Source organism: Micromys minutus (assembly GCF_963924665.1).
Source record: "Micromys minutus genome assembly, chromosome: 19".
Classification (NCBI taxonomy): domain Eukaryota; kingdom Metazoa; phylum Chordata; class Mammalia; order Rodentia; family Muridae; genus Micromys; species Micromys minutus.
In genome coordinates this window covers 35,842,902-35,869,333 of record NC_137954.1, presented here as the reverse complement: position 1 = coordinate 35,869,333, position 26,432 = coordinate 35,842,902, and the positions used below count along the sequence as shown (strand labels likewise).

Genomic DNA, 26,432 nt, shown 5'->3' with positions numbered 1-26,432 from the left:
GCTGGATTTAGTCCCCAGTTAGGATGTTTAACTTTCTCTTACACATGATAATGCAGCTGCAAATATTTCCCATGAAATGGGTAAAGGGAAACAATAATTTCCTTTGCCCTGTACATCATTAAGGCAGCCTCAGCAGGCATTTACATTTTGGTAACGACTCATAATTTATTTGAGCATATTTTTCATAAGTAATGCTACAAGAGTCAGGTTTTTAATGGACAGTGCAGGACTTGGCCCCCACAGATTTCATTGTCTACATTCTGACTTACTGTTCCAACCTGCCAACCTTGTTGTAGGGCCTGCTCTGTGAATCCACATGCTGGGATTCCCTCCCCAATTCTTACCATCCAAGTTATTTGCCGTATTAAGGGCATGAAGCATCTGTTCACACCACTGGGTAAATCCATCTTGGGCTTTATTTACTCCCTGAAAGAGCTTCAGCAACTTTTCTTCTTCTTCTACTTTCTTATTCTGCCGGTTAGACACACCTACAGATTTACTAAAGCAAAACAATAGGGCGATATTATATTCCCAGAAACTGTTACTACATGATGATACTACAATACCATAAATACTATATAGGATACATGGATAGCTGCCCAGTAAGCCAATTCTTAGTTCTATACAAGAAAAAAAAATCAAATATTTTAATTGGACACCTCCTTAAAAACTAGCCTCAGCTAATATCCTAGTCTACAGGGCTTCTATTCTGAGAAAATAATAAAGTTCTTCCTCCATGTTCTTAGGTAAGCTGTTTAATTTACTAAGCCTCAGTTTCCTCATATGCAAAATGGCGCCAACACTTCTTTGGGTTATAATAAGGAATGAAGACACTCAAGCAAAGGCCTGGAGCCTAACAGTGCCTGGCAAAGAAGCTCAATAAATAATGTTAACCTTTTTTAAGTCTTCAATCAAAATGAATCTGACACCATCACCATGTATTAAGTACTTACTATATGCCAGGCACTTTACTACTTCATGTGTGTTTGTTTACTCCTTACAACTACACTTATAAAGTTATTATCTTCATTTTACCCATGAGGGAACTGAGGCCCAAAAGAGGTTCTCTCTTGCCCAAGGTCACACAGCTACTAAGTGTCAGTGCTGGGATCTGAGTTCATGAATGGAACAGACCCATGCTCATTCAACAACACTGGCCTCCGAGGTAAGATAGATGAAGATGAGATTCAACTAAATTGCCATACAGTTAAGTTTAGGGCCATTATATAAGTATTTGGAATGTTCATTCTAGAATAGCTTAAACATACAAATTAGAAAAACAAAAACAAAACCACCTAAGTTACCCAAAGAAAACACTGTTAACAACAAAATGTATTCTCTTCTTATTATCAGACAGTCACCATGTAGTAGGCAAGGGATTAAGTGTTTAGCAATAGGAAAAGCCCAGGGAACAACCAAATGTGTTTCACTGGGTGAAAACAATTACCAAAATGATGAGTTACATGCTTGGGCATAGATGAAATGTTAAGTAGAAACTGCATCTAACATCCTTCTACCACCCCCCTCCTCTCCCACCATCAAGGTACATGTACTCATTACGAGCCCTACCTGAGACTGGCGTTGTTTTTATTTTTATTTGTTGAATTTCTAGGTCCCACCTCTTTCACTGCATCATCCCAAAACCCCATGTTGGAGTTTTTGGTGTCTGCATTACTCCAGATACTACTGACTAGATCAGACGCCCACTGGTTGGGAGGACCTGTGTTTATAGAGCCCCATACAGAATTCCCAATGCTGGTGTGCAGGTTGGAATGCTGTTAAAAAAGACAAAAAGACTTTGGTTAACAATATCAAAAAGATAGCTTGAAAAGATAATCACGAAGCAGTTGACAAACATGTGCTCAGAAAAAGAAACCCACTGTGCTGTTCCGAGCTCTGTTTGATTGCTGGTGTTGCTGTTGCTGTTGTTGCTGCTGCTGCTGCTGCTGCTTCTGCATCTGCCTGGCCTCTTCCTGCTGGATCTCTAGTAGAGACTTGGTGGTACCTGCAGGTTTGCTGACATTCCCCCAACCTGAGAGTTTCTGTTGCTGCTGCTGCTGCTGCTGCTGCTGGAGAGCTTTCATCAATTCCCTCTGCTGACGCCTTTGCTGTTGTAAAAGGACAGCCACCTCAGGACTTGTTTTTATACTAGTTATAAGATCAAGACACAGTAGAATACTAACAGCTGTTTAAAACCCAAATATGGTTAATTCTTTTGGCTAAATTAAGATGGAAATGTCAAGTGGTACTGAGAGAAAAACTAAGACTAAATATAGAACTCTTACAAATAAGGAAGGTTTTTTGGTTGAGTGCAGAAATGAAATAAATGTTCATTTCCCAAAGTTCCACCAAAATAAAAGTACATATATACTTTTTGTACATTTATCTGTGGTCTTGAGATGGGATTTCATTATACGAAGCCCAACTAGCTCTGGAACTGAAACTCTTCCTGCCAGTTTCCCAAGGACTAACACTGCTGGTGTGTATACCACATGCCCAGCTACACAGACTTCTTTAAAAGCATAAACCAGTAAAGGACAACAGACATGGACCAGACATTTTAATCAGAAAGTAGGTTAAGGAAGATAGCTCAGTGAGTGGAGTGCTTGCTCTGTAAGCCTGGGAACCTGAGATTAGCCCTGAAGTCCATATGAAAAAGGAAGTAAGGTGATGTATGCTCTGCTCACCAATTCAGCACTGCAGAGGTGGAAACAGGCAGATGCCTGGGTTTCATAGGGTAACCAGCCTAGCCTACTTACTAGGTTAAAGGGGAGTGTCTCCAAAAATGAAATAAAAACCAAAGAAAGAAAAAAAGCGCCTGATGTTGTCTTTTGTCTTCCCACCTGCATGTGCACATACACAAATAAATATCTACATAGAAAGGTATGAAGCCGGAAATTACATTATTAATAACCAGTGTAGCACACCCAGTAAGCTGAAGCATAAATGAAGGAAGCTGATAAGTGGGCATGTTTAGACAGAAAGCTCAAATACTGAAGGTGCATATATTGTATCTCAGGCTAGCTACAAATAGAAGCAGTAAGACCCTGAACTGCCTCCTTTGCCCATTGAGCAACTGTCTTTCTCCTCACTACCCTCTCCCCCAAAGTAGAAAACAAATTTTCCATTTGGAAAAGTCAACCCAGATTAGCACACAATTCTACAATAATCTGACTAGCACAAGTGAGCGCCAACAAGTGTTTGAAGTGCCCAACAAACAGTACAGAGAAAAACCAATAGTATCAACATGGTATGTACAGCAGAACTTTTGATACACTTTTGAGACCCTTAGCAAATAGCCCAGACCTACTAAACATTTAGCATAGGCTTCTGAGCTAAAAGCAAGGGACCATATAAATACATAAAATTCAATAAAAGCAAACAAGAGAAAATAGGAATTGCCTTTAAAATTAATGTGTATGAGTATTTTGCCTGCAGGTGTGTATGTGCACCATGTTCGTATGGCACCAGCAGAGCACTGGATTCCCTGGAACTGAAGTTACAGATTGTGATGAACCTTCATGTGGGTGCGAGCAATCAAATTTGGGTCCTCTGCAAGAGAAGCAAATACTCGTAATTGCTGAGCCATCCTTGTACCTCTGAAGTGGCTTTTAAAAAGCTATCAGCAAATAATTATCCCTAGAGCAGGGAGTCTCAACCTGTGTGTGGGTCTTGATATGTCCCTGTGAAGGGGTTAAATGACCCTTTCACAGGGGTTACATATCAAGATATCTTGCATACCAGATACTATTCATAACAGTAGAAAAATTACACTTAAGAAATTGCAATAAAATAATTTTATGGTAGGGAGTTACCACAACATGAGGAACTTTATCAACAGGTTGCAGCATTAGGAAGAGAACCATTGCCCCAGAGAGTTGACGGTACATTCACTAAAATGATAAAAAAACTATACACTGTAACTCAGAAATTTAAAATAGTATAAGCTAAAACTTAACAGAAAACCTAAGATAAAGCTGAGGAAATGTGCCCACCAATGATATAAAGACAGACAAAAAAAAAGTAGCAATTAAAATCTATCTAGGGCAATCATGCTACTGGAAGAAACTGAAGGAAAGAAAAAAAAAACACACATTGAGAGCTACAATGCACTGAGCACGTCCAAACTGAACAGGTTAGAAAGCCACAGGCATAGTGCTCGGAAAAGACAAAACAAGTAACATTATCTTGGGTTTCTCCACATGACAAATAAGCATACAAAAGCATTTCTTGCTCTGTAAGATATAGGAGAATAAAAGAATAAACTCAAATGAACGAAGAGTGAGATGCTAACTTTTGGGAAGCGGAGCTGGGGGCAAAGCACTGGCTGGAATGTTGTTTGGCAACAGAATGCCTGCTGAGCATGCATGGGGAGCCTGGCCGGACTCTGATTCTTGTTCACATTAACTTTTCGATGGACAGAGAGAGACTAAAACCATTACAACAATCTCTAGCCTTGAAAACAGAAGCTCTGCTCTGAGACATCCATTTGCTGATAGCCTTTCAGAGAAGGTTATTCCTTTTATTCCTGTTTTTACACTAAAGTAAGAAGGCAATTTTAAAGTAGAGAAACGCTTTAACCTACTGATGATTTTTACTAATTTTACACACACACACACACACCAAATAGATGGACATGAGTATAAACTATCTAAGTACACACACAAACACACACAATCTCTCTAGTATATCTGCAGCTGCCTAGTTTAGTAAATGGCACAATGCAGATCTAAACATGGTAGCTTGAATTCTTCAACAAAATGACAATTCTGCCTCAAGTGCTAGCTATATAAAGCATGTTCTTCAACATGGCTACACCTCTCATCTGTCTAAGGGCCTTTGTAGGCCTTAAACATGGACAATCCATCCCATCCTCGGTACCACCTACAACTCCCCTGGCCTCTCCTTCCAGCTACCAATTCTTCCTCTGACACGTCTCACCCTCTAAATCACCATCTAGTTTGCTTGATCTCTGTGGCCATCTGTCCTCAGCTAAAGGGCAAGTGCACTACAGCAGAACATGCCAACATTATACTTGGCTGCATTCCCAGACAACGAGTGAGTGAATATGTGTTGAATCGGTCAATAAAAGAGACACCTTAAGGCAGGCTTTGTGAGTTGATCACCTTCCTCTCCATTAAAAACTTATTCTTGCCCTCCTCTCCACTGTCTCACTCTTTTATAAACTTCCTCTCCTACAACAAACTTCAGGATATAAGGCTAAAAGCAGAAATATTATTTTTGTCATATTACAAGTTTTTCTGGGTTAGTCAGAAAAATATATCCTACCTTCGAAACAATTCAGAAATGGATGTACCATGATTAGTATTAACTGGAAATTTGACATGATTTAGAATGACTGAAACAATAACTCTCTGGGTGTGGGAAATTATCTTGATTATATTGGCTCAGATGAGAAGATGCCCCCTGACTGGGACCTGGACTGTACAAAGGACTAAAGGAACAAAGTCTTAGCATGACCTCATCCCCATTTGTTCACTGTGGACACAATGTGACCAGCTGCTTCAAGTCCTGCAGTCTTGACTCTCCTCTCTCCCTTTATGTTGTTTCTGTCAAGAGTAGTTTAACATCAACAATTCAGGGTTCAGCAAACTTCCCCATAGATCTCAGCACCCTATGTATCTTTTTTAAATAATATTTTTTGTTATTCTTTGACAATGTCATACATGCATATGATGCATTTTCTGGAAACGTCTGCCTCCCACTCTAACTCCAAATCCTCCCTTGAGCTCATATCCTCTTCCTTTTATTTATTTTAAAAAAACAATCCACCAAGTTCATTAGTACTATCTGTGTGGACATAGGTGTAAGGTTATCTACTTTTATTTATAAACTAAATAAAAGCTAAAAAGCTACATTAGAAAGTTCCACGACAGTCTTTCAGTGGTTAATAGCACTTGTTGCAAAGAACCTGGATTCAATTCCCAGACCCACATGGAGGCCCACTACTACTTCAAGTACTAGAACATGTGATGCACAGACACACATGTGGGCAAAATATTCATACACATAAAATAAATCTAAAAAGCTTTAAAAAAAAAAGAGTTCTAGGAAACAATTATGTTATCCAATCTTCCATTATTCCTATTAAATTCTTCATATATATATACCCAAGGACCCAAACCATACTACAAAGTTTAGTAACACTGGGTTAAATTCTGGCATACAGCAATTCTGACAGTTGTTAGTCAGAATTAACAGAGCTGTTAGTCCACAGTGCACACCAAGCTACCTGGAATACAGAACCAGGCTGCTTTTACTGCTTACCTCTTCTCGAAGCTGGCGTTCTCGTTCTTCTTCTAGCTTCTGGATCTCAGCCAATGACAGTGTGGCCTGGGACTGACATGTTGTGGTGTTAGACTGCTGCCCCCACGTTGATGAAGAGGGAAGCTAAAAACAAGCACATGACAAAGCAGGTGAGCATCAAGAAATAAAGAAGGATGACAACACTATGCCCAGAGCCTCTACCTTTCCTCAACTTTATAATATTCATTTCAAAATTCCTTTTCCATATTATTCTAAGTTGGCTTGCTTCTTTTGCTTCCAACCTGTTTATTTAAAAATAACTAAAAATATACACATGCATTTAATGCCTGTATGCTCCTGCCATTTGGTTATACTGAACATCTAGCAACAGAGACAAAAATCAAAAGAAATGAGAAAGTGTGATTAAATTAGTTTAAGAGGTTTTTTTTAATCCATAAAAGGCCATGATCTAAGGATCTAATGAGAGGGTTAAGACCCAGGATCTCTGAACAAAAAGCTGTGACAGAACATGAATGAAAGGGCTTGGCAGTTGTCATCCCGTCTCTCCTGAAAGGGAGTTTGCTGCTAATACAACCGAGCTACCATGGAGCAATAGACTTTACATTAATTAGCAAAACAGAATATAAACATAGCCTGAAAACCTAAATTTTTTAAGTCTGGTTTTATAAAGAGAATTCTTTCTTCTTCTTCCTCTTCTTTGGCCAATAAAATGGTAAACTTGAATTTAGAAACATCTTAAGACTCTTAAACAAAAAGTAACAACAAAGACTCTAATGCTAACCTGATTTTTTTTTTTAATGTATTAGCATGAATCAAAACACACAACTCTCCAGGAAAATAGGTCTGCAAATAGCAGAGACAGCTGAAGACAGAAGTGACAGTGCTAGGTACAGGCATAAATGTTAGCAATACGAATGTCCTCAACAGGTCAACAAGCTCAGCCCTTAGCCATTCTGGTCCAATATGGTAACAATATGGCAGTTTTCTCAAAGTAGTCCTTTGATGAGGTTAAAAAAAAAAGGGGTTAAAAGAAGCTAACAGACAAAAGGAGGGTGGGGGCTATGTTTATCTTCACTTAGAATGTTTATTTGTAAAGTATCTCAAATCTTTATTGGATAAAGAAAGAAAACAGGTATACATGGTAAGAACTGTTCAGTGCTTTGTCTCCCCCTTATCTCAGTTACCACAGCCTGTGATGCAGCCTCTTAAAAAGGTCTTTTGCAGCCAGCAAGATGGTTCCCACCAAGCTTAGGGCCTTGAGCTCAGCCATCAAGAAACACATGGCAGAGTAGGGACCAGCTTCATGAGCAAGTTGTTCCCTTCATGCATAGGCACATGTCTGGGAGCTTTATAATGTGGTCAATGGGAATAGAACTTAGATCCTCTGGAAAAGTAGCTAGCAAGAACTTTTATCACTGAGCCATCCCTCCAACTCCAGTAATTTGCTTTCAAGACTTCCCCTAGAGTGTTTCTAACATTCAAGACTTATTCACTGTAATGCCTCTCTCATAAACCTCATCCCCCAAATAAACCATTCAACTTGAAAGTTCTTTCTATTCCTAAAATGACTGTTCCAAAGATGCCTTAGCTCAGGAAGGAGTCTGAATGGATGGTGACTCTCATATTTTAGTAATATCAGAGTTCCTTGAGAGTTTTTTAAACACAAGTTTGCTGAGTTCTATAGTTTTCTTGTCTTACAAGACCCAGGGGACAGATCTGAGAACCACTGCCTTACTAATGTCATCTGCTCTTCTCTGCTCACTACACTGGAGTCTAAGTCCCGCTTCATATCTCTGTCCTGTGAGTTCCTTGAAGACAGAGGAGACTAAACCTAATTTCAGGTTCAACACAAAGTTTGCAGAAACTGTATAGCCTAGCTGGCCAAGAATTTGCTATATAAACCATACTCACCTCTAACTCAAGAGATCTGCCTGCCTTTGTCACCTGAGTTCTACCACATCCTTGGCCTGACTTTTACCCAATTTTTAACAAGTCCTCAAAGGCAACTGTTTTGAACTGTATGTCATGGTTCCTACTAGAAAAGCACGGTGCTGTTGTGCCTGCTGCTCTCCCAGGTTGATGAAGGTTCTTTTCAATTTGATTTCTCTGTTAGTGGTGCTGAAATGGTAAACAGGAGTGACTCCAACTGCCACAGAACCCTACTGAAAAGAACACGCAGACTAACTTGTTTGGATCAGGCTGTGCTTGTCCCATCCTCATATGTGTGTGGCGTTCATTTAATCACTTAACAACATGTATGCATCGCATTCCATCTTGTTGATAAACCAAACAGCCAACATAATATTTAACCAAAGTGGTTCCTCTTATATCTAGAATTATACCTTCATTTGTGCAAGCTGCTGCTGTTGCTGTTGCTGCTGTAGCCTTCGGAGAGCCTCTTGCTGCTGCTGCCTCTGGCGCATCAGATCCTTCTGCCGCTGCAGCTCCAGCTCCTTCCGTTTTCGTTCCTCTTCTTCATGCCGAAGTCTGGCTGCCTCCTCCTCCATGCGCAGCCGGTTCTCTTCTAGTCGGCGCTGGGCTTCTTCCTCTTCCCGGGCCCATTTGGCAGCCTCCTCTTCCTTTATAAAAGGAAAAATCAAAGAGGGAAAAAACTGTTTTATTAATTGTAGAAGGATAGACTATAAATTGACATTTAAAACTGTTGATCATGATGGTATACAGAAGTGATGAAGCAAAATCCTGTTTAGGATGACACGAGAAAGAAGCGGGTTTTACAGGGGTCACAAAGGCCTGTGTGCTCCAGGATACGACTAACAGATTATAGAACGGTCACTTAGAAGATCTGTGGTGAACGTTCTGATCTCAAAAGTAGCTCACCACATGCTGCAACAAAGTCTGCTGGAAATGTCATTTCAACTATGCTTTCCAGGATGCTTTGCAAGAAGCCACTAAGACCTTAGCTGGGCCTGGAGACAGTGACTCCACAAAAGCATCAAAATTAACTGTTGACTCTCAATCTTTAGACCCATAGGCCCTAGGGTCTTTTCAAAACATCTCTCCCTACCTGGTTCTTTTACTTCTATTACTTTCCCCCTCACCTGCATTCATTTTCTTTCAGCTTGCTTCCCTCAAAACAAGCTCACTTTGTTCTAGTTTATTTGCCTCAGTGCTAAGTGCAGAAAAACGTATGCTATACCCACAATGCTTTGTCCAGACAACTCATCCTCCTAAATGGAGATTAGCTGTGAGCCTCTGATAGGTGGATTTCCTCTCTACTTTTCTTTCAAAGACACCTTGTCTAGACTATCACTGGACTGCCCAACCATCCCCAAGAAGGACATATCCACTACAAACAAAGCCGGTTTTAGCCTAGTAACCATTCCTTTTAGCCATCTTTCTTGGACTTAAAATGCCTTATTTTGTTTCAAAGTTTCCAAATGTAACTAGAAACAGTAAAGATTTAGGCCAAGGTGATATCTGCTTGGAGAATTCTACTAAAGACACCCTTAATAAACAACAACAAAAAACAATATAGAGAAAACTCATTCCCTTTTTGGGCAGAGATTGTATAAGAGGGTCCTATGCAAAAGTCCAACCTGAGGTAAAGAACATAAAAGCAGAAATCAGCCCACCAAGATCTGAAATAGAGAAGTATAAATGACCAGAGCCCTGACAATGTCACTGAGTTAGAGCAAAATGCTCAGTGGACTTACAGCGACATACATCTCCTAGGTATGTGAGGTGGTTTCAGTGTCTGTACTTTAAAGTATACTAACTCTGGCATTAACTCCTCTGACCACAAATTCTTTTAAGCTTGTTAAAGACTAGACTACTTCCTAAAATCTTCTAATAACGCTTGATGAGTATGATGGCACAGACCTATAATCCCAGCACTTTGGAGGCGGAGTTAGAGATTTCAAATTCCTCGCCAAACTAGACTACACAGTAACACACACCCTGCCACAAAACCTCACCCTATAACCCTGAAAAAGAGGAGAGTGGGCCAAGGAGGGTAACATGGCATCAGAAAATGAGCAAGATCACTAGTACCAAGCACTGACTAACACACAAGCTAATACAATTTCCTAATATGATCTTGGCTTCTAAAGGAATATTTGTTTAGAACCAGCACTGTTTCAGCCCAAAAATCCATACTATTACAAATTTTTCTTTTAATGGTGGTGTGCACCTTTAATTTCAGCACTTGGAAAGCTGAGGTGGGCAGATCTCTGTGAGAAAGAGTAGTCTAATCTATACATGAGTTCCAGGTCACACAGGGTTACATAAAAGGACACCATCTCAAAATGGAAAAATAAATTTTAAAACTCCCACACCATAATGTGCTTTTGTGTGGTTTTACTACAGAGATAAAGAAAATCAGAAAGATGTATTTCTTTTCTCCTCAGAAAACAAGTTTCACTTGAAGAGATAAAGAACACAGACAGAAGTGACAAGCTTGAGTGAATGAGGTTCTCTTTGTGATTGTCAGCACCTTGAGAAGATGTCAGGAGAGCTCCCCCTACCCCAGCGTTAAGAAACAGAGCACAGTTAAGTGTCTGGCCACCTGCTTGCGTAACAGTTCTTCCTGCTTCCGCCTTTCCTCCTCTTCTCTCCTCCGCTCCTCCAATCTTCTAAGAGCTTCTTCCTGCTGCTGTCTTTCCTCCTCTTCTCGCTGCCGCCTTAGCGCAATCTCTTGCTCCCGCTGGCGTCGCAGAGCCTCCTCCTGAGGAAAAGGAAAGAGTGGAGTGTGTGTGAAACTGTAGCTTCCCAGTATTTGAAGAGGAGTAGGTGGTGACCTACTATATTTCTCTAAGTACACAACAGGATCTGGAGTGAAAAGTACCATGTTAAGTTGAGAAGGCAGATATACTAAGATACAAAAACAGCCAGGCATGGTGGCATACTTTAATCCAGTTCTCAGAACATGGGGCTGGATCTCTGAGTTATAGGCCTAGTCTGTAGAGCAAGTTCCAGGACAGCTAACACTACACAGAGAAACCCTGTTTTAGGAAAACTGAATGAGCAAATGCACGAAGCTGGGCACAGTTGTTCAGGCTTTAAATCCTAGCACTCAGATGGGAGTAGGAGATGAGATAGGAGGCTCTCTATAGTTCCAAGGCCAGCCTGATCTACATGAGGCCCTGTCTCCAAAAGAAATGATGAATAAAACCGAACTATTTAAAATACTAGTACACTGCAATGCAGTAAGAAGTCTACCCTGGCTTAGATAGTAGTTACAAGTCTACTGATCATAAACAGGACTAGAACACAGGGTTAGCTTTCTCTGTTGGTATCTTTAGCTCTTTAAAAAAAAAAAAATCACCTAAAAGTATACAACATAAAGATGCCAAATCAACACACACCAAAACCCAGCGAAGTGAGAAAAACCATGCATTCCAAAACGTCTTTAAGTCCCACCACTTAGCACCACACAGAATCAAGCAGGGAACAAGGCGTACTGCAGAATTAAATGTGTAGTTTTAATCTCCCCACCTCCCAGGGAATTGTCTGTGTAGACAAGGCTGGACTTTAACTCAAGAGATTTAGCTGCCTCTGCGTACCATCTGTGTGTCTCGTGACCTCAAAGGGTAAAATAGGGCATTGTATCCTCCAGAGCAATGGCTCTCAACATGTGGATCATAACCCAATGGGAGTAGTTACATATCAGATATCCTATATATCAGATATTTACATTTTGATTATAACAGCAGCAAAATAATATGATGGCTGGGGGTGAGAAACTGTATTAAAGGATCAGAGCATTAGGAAACTTGAGAACTTCTGTCTGCCCTAGAACTTGAGTTATAAATGGTTGGGAACCATGGCGGGTGCTTAGAATCAAATCCTGATTCTTCTGGAAGAGCAGCCAGTGCTCTGAACTCTGTGCCATATCTCCAGCCTTTTACTATTATCTTACACTGATGCCTAGTGTAACTCCAAGAAATTTGTTTTTGTCTCCTCGTGGATCCTTCTGTTCTTCACAGATTATAGTCAACAAGCACAAATGTGTAACTAAAGTTACGCTTTAGACCACCAGAATGGAGTCTATAACAGAAAAGCAGACTAGGCAAGTTAAAACACCATAAAAACTAGTTAGCTTCATCGATTGAAAACAAAAGCACTGCAAAGACTTTCAAACAACCTAGAAAACCTTGGGACAAGTCTCAAATCTCACAAGAGTGGGCTGGCTATAAATTCATAAGGCAAATTTTGTACAGCCACTGTGATGATGTAGATCTGTGCATAGAAGTAATATTTGGCATGAATGATGATATAATTTATTAATGTCAAAAGTCAGGATATAAAACACTAAGTACAAATGACCTGTTTCTTAATTACCCATTGCCTTTTTGTTATCTACTTCGTTTAAACAAAAACTGGAAATATTTGAGAAGAAAAGACTGCATCGATACTGGGCCACTGTTCTCTAATAGGACAGTACAACTCCCATGGCACTTACACTGTGAGGACAGTTAGTAATCTGGGATACTTAGGGGGTGACATGGCTTGTATAAACACAGTGTACATCAGAGAATGGAGCATCTGTGTACTTCATATTTGAAAGAGGTCCTGATATCAAACCCTGAAGATATATCTAAATATAAATACACAGTTCTGTGTAGAGAGGGTTTTTCCTCTCTGTTTTTAAAATACTAATCACTGGAGAGAGCTAAAAAGGTTTATCAAAATGAACTAGAGGGCCAAGGTCTTAGTCAAAAATATATTTTTTCAAAGTATAGCTGAATGACATGAGCATGTGCAAAGATGCTCAATCCCACTGTTACTTGGGAAATATAAACCAAAGCCCCATGACAACCATATACGTGACAACCATATACTACCTGACAAAAGTGCCACTGTCAAAAGCAAACAAGCATAAATGACAAGTGTTGCTCTGAAAGTGAGCACGTTAAAAAACTTTATAATAGAATTCATGTCTCATGTGGCAAATACACTTCTCTTATATGTGTAGAGCTGGAAGTGATAGCTCAATTATCCATATGCTCATGTTTACAGCAACATTATTTACATACTCAAAATATAAATATGAAGTCCTCCAAATGCTTACATGCAGGTAAATCAAAATGAGATATCTACTTATAACAAATTTATTTAGCCTTGAGGAAAAAAAATTCTGATCGTATGCTATGACAATGACACAAATTTGAATCAGTCATCAAATGACACATGCTGTTTGATTAAATGAGATACCCAGAGTCAAAAATCACAGAGAAAGCAAGATACCAGGGGCCAGGGAAGAAGTCACTGTTTCATGGATTAAGAATGTTCAGTTTGGGAAGATGAGGCAATCCCGCACCTTGACAGTGGTGAGGCCTCAGTAGCAGTGAAAACATAGTATGACACTTAGTGCACATTCAAAATTTTTAATTGTATGCCATCACACAGTTTTTTAAAAGCACATATGACTTTATAAAATAGTAATGCTGTATACCAAAATCACTTCATGTTTTTATAAGTTAAGCTACAATGTCTAAAATCTGATTAGGTTATGAGTAAATTATGAAAAATTAAAAGAGTAATGATTAGCACTACGGTGGGTGCTGTTAGAAAACAAGTTCTTTCTGAGGATGAGTAAGTCTTCTAATCCTGCTATTACATACAGCCTTCTCTCCCCACTCCTCTTAATATGGAAAAGACCCTCCCACACCAAGAAGAGCTTCTCCTATGTACAGAACTCCTAGAGATATACCTGCTTCCTTCGTGCAAGCTCCTCTTCTTCCCGTCTTTTCCTTTCTTCCTCCTGCTGCCTCCGAAGGATTTCCTCCTGTTGTCTCCTGAGTTCTTCTTGCCTCTTTCGTTCCTCCTCTTCCCTTTTTGCCCTCATTTCTGCCTCTCTTCTCTCCTGTTCTAGCTGGATAATGTAAGAGAATTTTCATCAGCTTGATAGCAAGCATGGGGTGGCCCAAAGCACTGAGTAACTACAGAGGTGAGAGGTGCATCTCCCATTCACTTAGCAACCCTTCTGTGCTGCAATGTAAGGACTGCCTGACTCTAAGCTCCAACAGAGCACATTAATCACCTTTCTGCTCTTCTAAGCTATTTGCATACTCCTCTCACTTTGACCACCTCTTCATTTGACATGACGTTACTCCACATCTCTAAGATATGGATGGGACGCAAAGTGGTCAACATGAAAGCAACATCAGAAGTATCCTAAAGTGTGTCTGGTATTTCTTTACTTGTCCCTACAAAACACTCCTTACTGGCATCTATCTGTGATTCTAAGATTTCAACACCTACCAGCAGGGATGCTAGGAATGAACACAGGGTTTACTAATCTCACTGCTGTCAACTACACTTCAGGTCTTCTCTTTTCTCACCTATATTCTAAGGGTCTTAGCCAGCCCTCCTACTCCATTCCTCAATTCAAAACCGGGGGGGGGGGGGTACGGGAAATAAACCCTATCATGAAATGTGCTAGGTTCTCAATGGCAGCTCTGCTCATCTTACTCCTCAGATTGTGTGCCCTGGCTCCCAGTCAGATGAAATTACTTAGCTGCTCCCTGGATCCTAAATGTTCTTGAATCTATCTAGCCAGAACCATTTTCATGCAATTTAATTTTCCTATCTAAAAACCCATGTTGGGACATGATGATATTCACCTGTAATCCCAGAACTTGGGAAGCAGAAGCAGTAGATCTACCTCAAGTTTGAGGCCAACTTGATCTACAGAGCAACTCCCAAGACAGTCAGAGTTGCAATAATACAATCATGTCACAAATAAAACCAAACCTGTACCAATCCTGAAGTGCAAATTAGTTTATGAATTGCTGACTATCAAAAGTGCTAACACCTCTCTAAGATGGGCAGTCGCTCGTATACTCGAGCATTCTGTAAATGTAATTGCTCCTTACCTCCATCTCCCTACCCACCACAGGACCACCTGAAGGACCTTATTCTTACTCACATGTCCTCATCTCAAAGCACTGAGGAACTAGTGATTCTAAGCTCAAGAACTGTAAAAAACTACAGTCTCTCATTCATTTATGGAGACAGCTCTCACAATAAACCTTTCCACACTCTAGGTTCTATGAAGAGACCAAAACCCTCTCAGGATATAAGATGCATTATGTGTGACTCTACTGGGGTGTGAGAATCAGGAAATCATTAGACTCACACCATGTACTGGTATAGATACCCTCTTCTGGTAAGTTCTAAACCAAACTTCAAACCTGTTAGCTCCTACAGGATTTAATAATCATGCTGAACATTTGAGTTCCATACCTGAAGATACTAGAAAATGACTATCAAGATTCAATGTTGGAATGGAGGTGACAGATTAAGAATCTAATAAACACAGGAGATATTTCCTAACAGTATTCATGACAAATAATCATCCCACAAATAATAAGTAAAATACACATATGACCATCATCATTAAGTATCTCAATACTAACCAATTTTTACTGAAGCCTTTAGGTTATTTTTAGAAGAGGACACAAAAAGAAAGAATACAAATGCACTTATCCTAGCTAAGCAGAGGTAAACTAAAAAGAAAGAACAGGCAGCTAGAGGAAAGGAATGGAAAGAAATAAAATAAACAAAGCCTTGAATTCTGTGGCTAAAAGGCAGGCACACAGCGGTGAAGAGCAAGTTTCAGACCTTTGCAGCTTTGGCCTTCTCTAGCTGCTGAAGCTGTTCCAGTGAAGGACCTGGTGTTGTGGTGTCCAAGGGAAGATCCCATACACTACCACCTTCCCAAACTGTAAGACAAAGACAAAACTAAGAAAGGTTAAAGAGTGCAGCACAGTCATATAACCACAGGCAGAATGAGAAGAGTTGCTCCCTGAACCTCAATGTGCATACACAACTGTTTATCTCTGGAAGGAGTGTGTGGAGTTGTCTTGCTAGATAGTCTGAAATAGCCTAGAATGTGAGTTTCTCCTGCCTCAGCCTTCCAAATGCTGAGATTAAAAGTATATGCCACCATATGCCTGGCTGTTTAAAAGAAACTAAGCCGGTAGGCGGGTTTCATCAATACTGGTTAACACGGCATGAAGAAGATGTGGTATGCAACATTTACTAAGCAACCAATTTCATCCTTGTATAACTCCATACAGGCACCCGATGTGTCTCCGTCTTTAAAGATGAACTAATTTTAAAACTTCAAAAGAAACATGATAAAAATGTGACAATACAACAATTCAAACGGCACAGTGGATTTCTAGTAACCATACAAGTAATGAACCAGGTGGTTGTACACTATGAATTAATTATTAACTATTATTCCACTGTTCATCTTATAGTTGGCAAGTTACAGTTCTTTGGAACTAGACTGCACAGCTCTTACAAATTACCTTTGATCTGTCAAACCTAAAAGACAGCACAGGGCCAGATGTAGATGTAAACATAAGGAGTTTCAAGTCAAGTATAATGATATATTTCTGTAATTCTAGCACTCGGAAAGTAGAGCTCAAAGGAAGATCATGAATGCAAGGCCAACCTTGGCTACACATTAGATCAAGGTTACAAGAAAACTTCTCTCAAAGAAAAGCAAAACACAAGTTTCTGAGTCTATTTTATTACTGTTAAGTTTGTTGACACTAATTCTCTACTTTCTTCTTCTTTTTTTTTCGTAGCACTAGAGACTTAACAGTATTGCAAATGCTGGACATGTATTTTAACACTAAATTTGTAGCCCCAGACATTACTCTATTTTTCTACATACCTATTATTAAATATTGTGTACATAAAACCAATGGAGTAATTAAAATGATTACACATAAACTGTTTGAAATACTTAGAACTTTTTAAAAAACTAAAGAATATTTTAGCGCCCTAAGTATAAATGAATACCAATAGAAGAATAATGTGAGCTGGCACAGTGACTAGGTGGGTAAAAGGCCATTGCCACCAAGCCTCATGAAATGAGGGTGACCCCTAGGACTCACAAAGTAATGGAGAACCAAGTCCCACAAGCTGTCTTAACCTCCATGAATGTAGTGTCACCTATACCTACACACAGTATTAAAGAAAGTGTTGCTGTGATCTCTTCCTTGGGAAGGTTTCAGGAGGATGCTAAGCTCTCTACTGTCAGACTCTGTAGGGTATGACAATTATACAACTATCTCACCAACTCTAAAAAACAAACAAAAACTGTCAAAAGTTATAGGTCTTAAGAATTTAATAGTCAACTGCTCTCTCTCATGAGCACTATTGGTTAGTCAAGCTTTCTATGTATGCAGATATTATACAGTAACAACAAAATGTTCAGCCAATTACCAAAATTTAAAAAACCCAACTCCTAAGTTTTCTTACTTGATGCAAACAAACAAAAACAAAGGTTAAAATTTGGCAATACCTGCTAGGTTGGGATTGTTCATCTTAACTCCAACAGAGAACATCAGTACTTAGACTTTATTTCCTCCCCCACCCACAGAAGACATCAAAATAAAAGATTTTATAGGGCGGGTGCGCACATGCCCAAAAGTCTACATTAGTTAGAGCAATAAAAACAGAAACCTAACTCACACAATTCAAACACTTTATATGCTAAATACTTTCTATAAAGCCTTTTTTAGATGTACTAAAGATTGAACTTCTTAAAATTCAATAATAATGGATCATTACGTCTAGGACATTTTTAAAAAATGAACTATAAATAATTATCACATTCTAAATCCATCTAGTTGCAACATAAGCAAAGTTAAGTTTTTACCTGCAGGCTGTGAGGCTGTTGGCTGAAGTTCCCAGATAGAGCCAGTATCTGGCACTGACACAGACCTAGTTACTGAGGGAATGATGTTCTGATCAGACATTCTGCAAAAGGGAAATAAAAAGTCAATGTGTTCCTTTCACTTGGAAAATAAGATACAGAGGGACTCCTAGTCTAAGAGCAGGTTCCTAGGTTATCTGGCTAGGAACGCTGACACTTTGCTGCTGTTGCCTTGTGGGTTTTGTTTGTTTGTTTGTTTGTTTGTTTTGTTTTGAGATAGGGTCTCACTATGTAGCCATGGTGACCTGGAACTCATGATATAGGTCAGGCTGGTCTCAAATTCATAGAGATCTACCTGCTTCTACTTCACTAGTATTAGGCTCTGTTTTAAAATTGATGAAAGCTGGGTGTGGTGGTGCAATTCTAGCTTTTGGAAGACAGGAAGATCTCTGAGTTCAAGGTTAGTCTGATGTACATAGTAAGACCCTGTCTTAAAACAATGACACCAAAGAATTGCATTTTCACTTCTGTGTCTGAGGTTTTCCATATATCAGGCTAATAAAGCCTTCAGTACCGTAAGGGTCCAGTTTACTTATCTTAAAAATAGAAACCAAGCCAAGCATGGTGGCGCCTGCCTTTAAGTCCAACACTCAGGAAGTGAGGCAGGCAGATCTCTTGAGTTTGAGGCTAACCTGATCTAAAGGAGTTCCAGGGCTGAAGAGATGGCTCAGTGGTTAAGAGCACTGACTGCTCTTCCAGAGGTCCTGAGTTCAATTCCCAGCAACCACATGGTGGCTCACAACCATCTGTAATGGAATCTGATACCCTCTTCTGGTGTGTCTGAAGACAGCCACAGTGTATTCATATAAAATAAAATAATTCTTTAAAAAAAAAAAAAAAAGGAGTTCCAGAACAGCCAGAGCTTCACAGAGAGACCCTGTGTCAGGGGAGTAAAAAAAAAAAAAAAAAAGTAAATAGATAAATGAATGAAGGGAGGGAGAAAGGGACCCGACCATTAACCTTGCCTTACAGGATGAGCTTAAGACCCACGTGAAAAATGTGAAGTATTCTAATTAAGACACAGTACAGCTTTGGAACAGTAACTGCTGATACAACTTTGGGAGCTGAGACAAACACCCTGAATGAAAATCTGAAGTAGCAGGAATTAAAGAATGTCTCCATAACTGCTCTGCCCAGACTTGCCTTAATGGTTTGGGAAGCTCAGTGAACCATGACCCTGTGTGCCTTATCAACCAGGTATCCTGGGTAAAAGCAAAATTACACCCACACATGCACACGTGTGCACACAGACTGTGACATAATGGAATGATCACCAACCTCATCTTCAGAGCCTGGAACTGCTGCAGAAGAAGAGCCAGTTGTTGCTGCTGCTGAGATGACAAAGCTGCTTTCTGCTGTTGAGCCAACACCTGTGCATACTGTTGTCTTCAACAGTTAAAAAAAAAAAAAGTATAACCTATCTACCCACATATAGTTCAAATGATCGAAAGAATGAAAAAATCCAACTCATCTCCTCCCCAACCACTACACTTAGAAATAACAATCAAATATATGTTATAATTCTATATAAAGGAATCAAATATGTTATAATTCTATATAAAGTCAGAAAAGTTGATGTCTTGAAGGACAGATATATGTGTGTACATATCCATATGAAACAAATGGCATGTGTGACATATGCATACTGCATATCGCAGAGTGTCAAAAACCTGGCCAATATTTCCCAGACTATAAATGACAATAAGCAAAGTTGAATGCCTGTTTCCAAATAAAGAACTCTGCAAAATTAAAATCACTTCTACCAAATTTCTCAAATTTTGTGTTTCAGCATGGAAATTTTTGGGTAATATTTTCCGCTGGCTCTGAAAGTTCCAAACAGTAATTATCTTCAGATGCAACTGTTCAGTTCTTCCCTTGTAATTTAATAGCAGTCAGACAATCTATAAACAGGTACGTCATATGATCCAATAATGTTTTGCTTAAAACAGAAAGCAGGCTACCAACACTAGACGGTGCCAACCCATCTACCAGCACAAATGGGACTTCATTTCCCTGAGCCTAGTGTTCAGGAGACTAAGAGTGTAAAACATGAGTTTTAAAGCAGTCAGGGATATCCAGCTAAATCCTATCTCAACACAAAAAATAAATTAATTAATTAAAGCAAGGTAACGAACCACCTTAGTGAGTTGGTCATTGTTTTACACCATTCCCAACAACAAACTTTTTAACATCTTCCCACCTGTTGTTTTCCCTGTGCCCCTCAGAACGTACTTAGTCCTTAAAATGATTGTTTGGCTCTTCCTTCAGCAACTAAAGCAACCTAATTAGACGTCATTTCCTGCAATCTAGCATTTAGAAAGGTAAGCTAAAATGAGATGGGTAGTGGTACACACATCACTAATGTGCTACTCAAGTATCACAGAAGCCTTGAGTTCTCACTCTAACAGGTGAGACTTGGAGTAGATTCTATGTCAGGCTCCTGTGGTGTTGCAGTGCATCCTACGGCATCACTGCTCTTACTGTATTAAGAACTGCTGGTACTGGAGGTGCTGCATCTGGTATAAGGCAGTGAGTTCCTGCTGTCTGGTCAGGCGTTCCTGGTCCAATTCTCCCTGAGAGAAAAGAGGTACAGGAAGAAGCGCCATGAAATAAACAGCAATGAGCTTAAGTGGCAGCGAGTATAAACGTATGCATGTGAGTATACAGACAATATACACACCTACACACATGCATACACATAAGCATTTGAATATATAGCACAACATACTTTGCTTCCAAGACCTTTGCTTCCTACTCCAAACTTGTACCCTCCAAACCCTTTACTAAAAACTAAACAATGCCACCTAGTGGAATAAGGTGGTGTTACCAGCATAAGTCACAAAGGGTCCTTACTCAGCACTGTCCTCCATTACTGTGGTCTCCAGAGCTGCTACTGTAACTGAGAAATTACCCAGCACTCCAAATCTTGGTGGCTTGCTTTAAAGATCACACAGAAATCACAGAAACAGGACAGTATGAAAACAAGTAAAATGGCCTAACAGCTGATGGGACGAGGACTCCTCCCTTACATTAGCTATTTCTAATGCAGTAATGCACTCCAAGGTGGAAACACAAGCAAATAGTATTTTTTTTTTTTAATTTCAAAATAATTCAAGTAAGATGGCCAAAGTTTTTAGTTTTATAGAGTTAAAATAGAGACAAAGAAAAATATAAGGTTTATAATAATAAAAATAAAAACCTAAGGTAACAGACTAACCAACCCCTAGACAAACCATGTATGGACTTGTATTTCTTATTTATAAAGCATCTGACATACAACGGGTTAGAGCAAGAAGAATCCTAACTTCAGAGACATCAGGAGTAAGGTCTAGTCATCACTTCATATGAAAACCTGGGTCTTAAAGAGTATTGCTTGTGAAAGTCAGTTTTCTTATCAACGTTTTGAGGAAGGAGGTAGCAGCTAACAAGGAAGCTGAGCTTCCCAAAAGTGTCCCCTTGAAGGATACAGACTGAGGCTAGGTACAGTCTTAACTGGAGAGGTGCAGACTGACTGGAAAAGACAAGAGGTGAGAGCATGCCAAGAACCACGGAAGCAGCTTTTAGCTCCTGACACAAGTCACATCTCAACTGTAAGACAGAAAATAAGACTCACACTTGTCAGGTAAATTGAATCTATGAGTAATGATACACTATTAGTTGTTCTTGGGATTGAAAAGAAAGAAACAATTCTCAAAAGTAATGTATGAATCCTGGAAGACAAAGTATGATGACCAGCAAGCCACTGAGTGTCATCCTTTAATGACAGAGGATATATCACATTCACAGTCACCTATCAAAAAATTACCCTTGAAATATGACTAATAGCCTCAATACAGTTGTGTAAGTCAATGGTAGCTTACTCCAGAAATCCAATATTCATAGTAAATTAAAAATAATCCATTGATAAAAAACCACCGACAGATTTTATACCACAGATAAAGATGAACACACAGTAAGTTTTGAAAAGGTTATTACTGTTCAGGATACAATTCTCCCAAAACTGTATTCCATTATCATTTCGATTTCCTTCTATGAAACTACCAGGTTGGGTATGGTAGTTCATGCCTATAATCCCAGCAACTCAGTAGGAGCAAGAGAACCACAAGTCTGAGGTCAACCTGATCTAGAGAGCAAGTTCCAGGCCAGCAGTTAAACTGCAAAACCTTGTATCAGAGAAAGAAAAGAGAAAGAGAAACTACTATTCTTTCCTCCTTACTACAATCCGGATTGTCACGCAAAGAGAAACAAGTCCTCCTTTGTCTACTGTGAATCCCCACCAGTGGGAAGATACTCACCATATGAGGAGGGGGAGCTGGGCCTGGGGAGAAAGGAACCCTTCCCCACATCTTCATGATGTCACCAAGGGGCTGGAAGCTTTCATCACATGCTCTCTTCACCAGCAAAGACATAGTAAAATAGCCAGCCTGAAACCATTCAGCCATCTCCTGATTGTTAAAGGGACCTAAACACAAGGAGAGTGAGAATGTTGTCAGGCTTAAAAAGAAATACATTCCCTGAGTTTCAAGTTCATCCAAATACAAAATAGAATACCAGCTTACCTCAAAGAGTGACAAGTAGGTTTGTTTTAGATACAAAAAGTATTAAGTTTTGAAATTCACAATGTTCTGTCTCACAGAGCTGGAAATTTAAGCCAGGATATTGCTCATTCTCAGGAAGTACCCGCTGCTGAGTCTCATCCCTGACTGAGCTCCAGTCTGCCATCTCCCAAATGGTCACCAATGCTTTAATGAATGTACACAGCACAACTGTCTCACCCTCTGCAACAACTCATATCAGGAGAGTAAGATACACTGAGAGCTAATGAGCATGTGCTGGATCTGATCACAATAAATGCTCATGGCTACACAGAGTCTGAATTTTGTTATGTTCTGCTGGACGGTAGTGATTTTTTAAGAAGCAATAATCAATTGAATTAAGGCAAACTACAATGCATGTATCCAACCAAACTAAATTTGTCCTTAAGAAAAAGAAAATAGCATTTTTTAGTCTAGTACTTTAAACATAAAAACTTAGAATAAAACAGACAAATTCAGTATTGTCTAAGCATTAAAAATGTTTTTAGATGTGAATGGGTGTTTTGCCTTATGAATGTCTCTGCACCACTTGTGTGCCTAGTGTCCACAAAGGCCAGAGTGGGTGTGGGATCCCCAGAACTGAGTTATAGATAATTCTGACTCACTATGTGGATGCTGGAAGTCAACCTGGATCCTCTGGAAGAGCAGAACTGTTGAGTCATTTATCCAGTAACCCCATTTTTGTTTCTCTTGTCTTTTTTTTATTCCTGGACAGAGATTCTTTGTGTAATAGCCCTGGCTATACTGGACTTATTTTACAGACCAGGCTGGTCTTTAAACTCACAGAGATCTACAGCTTCTGCCCTCTGTCTCCCAGGTGCTGGGATTAAAGGCATGCACCACCATGACCAATCCCTTCCAAATTTTTAATTAAAATCAAACAGCACATCACCACAGAATATGTGTGTATATTTGTGTATGTGTGTCAGCACATATATATACATGTACACACAAACACAATACACACACACACATACATACATATACATAAATAACAGAATACTAACAAGAGGAATCCTAGCTTAGAAGCTAAAAACACTTGTAATACTTGATGGCTAAAAAAAGTGTGTCTGTGTGTGTACTTGTACACTCCACATACACTAAATAAACAGTGAGTAGGTTAAATTTAATCTTGGACTTATGAAAATTCATCAGCATTCGGACTATAATGGTGCATACCTGTAACCTCAGTACTTAGTGGAGAAGGCTTACCAATATTTTATATATCACATATGGCATATGATTATTTCAGTTGGTGCAGAAACATTTAACACCACCCTTTTTATACTAAGGATGTGATGAGAATGCTTACTTTGGCAGCACATATACTAAAATAACTGGAACACAAAGACCAATAGCATTGTCCCTATACAAGGATGACACCTACCTTTGAGGAGCATTTTATATTTCATATATGCCAAAGAGTTAAACTAACAAAACACTAAAGACAAGGAGGAGCCAGTAAAAATTCTTACCACTAAGCCTGACAACCTGATCTCTGAAGCTACACGGTAGAGAGAATCAACACTTGTCCTCTGACTTGCACACCATGCCTGCCCAGCACCACCACCACCTCGAGCACATGAGCGCGCGCGCGCACACACACACACACACACACACACACACACACACACACAAATATTAAAAACTATGAAAAGAAAAAATGTGAAAGTACATAAGAAGACAAAGTTCGGGGGCAAGCAAGATGGCTCAATAAATATGAGCTCAAACCTAGTGACCTGAGTTCCACCCTTGGAACTCAAGAAAAGGTGAAAATACAGAGACAACTCCATAGAATTGTCCTCTGGCTTCAAACAACATGAAAATACATAAATAATGATAATAAATAATTATCTTTAAAACAAACAAACAGAAAAGGATCTACCACCAGATACACACAAACATGACTAGTAGAAATTTTTTCTGTTGGCTTTATTATTTCTAGCTTCTTAGGAAGGCTGAGGCAGGGGCCTTCAGCCCAGAAGTGTGAAATCAATGTATGTAATACAAAACATTGTCTCAAGAAGGGGGAGGGAGGCTGAGAAAGGAAAACACTCTATTAGACATAAACACAGGTAAAGATGCTCAACACAGCAATCAGAACTACAGATACCATAACAACCCAGGTTTGGGAGAAGACATCCATAATCCCAGCACTCTTAAGGCTAAGTCAAGAGAATTAAGAGTTGGAAGTCACCATGGGTTAAACTTTCCACCACCACCACCACCACCCCCCAGCAAAAAAAACCCCTACATACAATGGAATATCCCAATAACTACAAAATAAATAACAAAAGTGAGCAAGGGTGTAGACAAATTAGAATCCTGTGTACCTTTGGCAAGAACATAAAACAGCAGAGCTGCTATATAAACAGTTATCAATAGTTCCCATACCATATAGAAGCAGGTATGGCAGAGCATGTCTGTTGCAGGATATTTGATCACACTGTGAACCCTGAGATTGTATCATTTACTGGGGGGTGGGGGTACTGTTTCTAGTTATGGTGTGGCTCAACTCTTAGATTTCACCTTTAATCCCTCTGGCTGGATTACACACCCTTAGTACACACACCTTTAATCCCAAACAATAATAAAGTTAGTTTGTAGAAAGAAACACCTATGTTTGAGTGTCTGAGTGGCAAAGTGTTTTGACAAAATAGGACATGCCCAACTCTCATGAGATTAACAGTGCAGAGAGGAAAGAAAAGAGAAAGAAGAAAGAGGAACTTTTACTGGGAGAGTTTTACAGAGGCGGTTAAAGAGAGAACAAACTAGACATAGGTGAAGATAGAACAAGCCAGAAAATGAAAAGGAGCCAGAAGATTAGAACAGATTGCCAATGTCTGAGGCCAAATGGAACAATTCAGTAAGAAACTGAGAGACGCTAGATTAAATCGGTTAGAGTGGAGAGGAGTTTGAGCCAGGTCAACTGAGTTGAAGAGATGAGAAAGAACTAGAGAGGGGTGAGCTTATTTTAGTAAGTAGTAAATCTCAGAGGCTAGAAACACTCTAGGCCTAGATTAGATTTGTACAAAGGAGGCTACAGCTTCCAGGTCTAGGCCTAGGTAATAAGACAGAGGCAATAAGCCTCAGAGATGACAACAGACGAGACTAAAAGATACACATCTCTATAGTACTTGCATTCAAGAGGCTGAGTGACAGAAGACTGCTTGCTCACAAGTTCAAAACGGATCTGAGCTACACAGGGAGATCCTGAACCACAGTACAGTATCATTACACATTTGCTAGATGATTTTAAAAAACAAACAAAACAAACACAAAACCTATCATCTTCAAACTCTGGTAACGATACAGAGAAATAATAACGTGCACATCTTCCAAGAGCATAATAAAATGGTTCCAACATTCTGGAAAGCAGTTTAAAGACTAAAGATGCAACTGACACTTGACCTAGTACTTGCACTCATTTATGCTGAAAGAATGGCATACTTTCACACACTGCCCAGAAATGTCTACAGCAGTTTTATTTGTAGCAGCCAAAAAGCACTCAAACGTCCTTCATGGTATACACGCTATAACACACCAACATCACCCAGTATGACTCAGTAGTACAAGAAAAGAAAGTAATGACATATGAAGCCACCTGGATGAATCTCAGGGATTATACTAAGTGGACAGAGCCACCCCCCCAACATTGTATGCTGTGCGAGTCTATTAACATTCCTAAAGTGGTAAGATATTAAAATGTTAATAGATTAGTGTTTACCACGGATTAACAAAGAAGTGTGGAAAGAAAATGCATGTTGCTATAAAAGGGCAACAGAGTTGCTAAAATGCAAAGACTAATTAACATACTTGGATGTTAATAATGAACATATACAAGATCAGAC

General features: G+C 39.5%; 1 protein-coding gene across 6 annotated transcripts in view; it reads right to left on the bottom strand.

Annotated features, from left to right (window-relative positions):
* GIGYF2 (GRB10 interacting GYF protein 2) overlaps positions 1–26,432 on the bottom strand; it is a 118,383-nt gene that overhangs the window by 8,919 nt on the left and 83,032 nt on the right. For 5 of the 6 annotated variants that reach the window (XM_080932723.1, XM_080932722.1, XM_080932724.1 and 2 more), the window contains 12 exons: positions 22,282–22,448; positions 20,468–20,559; positions 19,265–19,372; positions 17,930–18,030; positions 15,874–15,974; positions 13,961–14,122; positions 10,814–10,972; positions 8,631–8,867; positions 6,289–6,411; positions 1,881–2,108; positions 1,570–1,775; positions 345–499 (listed from right to left, as the gene is read on the bottom strand). In XM_080932723.1, coding sequence (XP_080788849.1) covers positions 345–499; positions 1,570–1,775; positions 1,881–2,108; positions 6,289–6,411; positions 8,631–8,867; positions 10,814–10,972; positions 13,961–14,122; positions 15,874–15,974; positions 17,930–18,030; positions 19,265–19,372; positions 20,468–20,559; positions 22,282–22,448 — 1,839 coding nt within the window. The remainder of the gene's footprint in view (positions 1–344; positions 500–1,569; positions 1,776–1,880; positions 2,109–6,288; positions 6,412–8,630; positions 8,868–10,813; positions 10,973–13,960; positions 14,123–15,873; positions 15,975–17,929; positions 18,031–19,264; positions 19,373–20,467; positions 20,560–22,281; positions 22,449–26,432) is intronic. The other variant, XM_080932727.1, reaches the window with a different exon arrangement.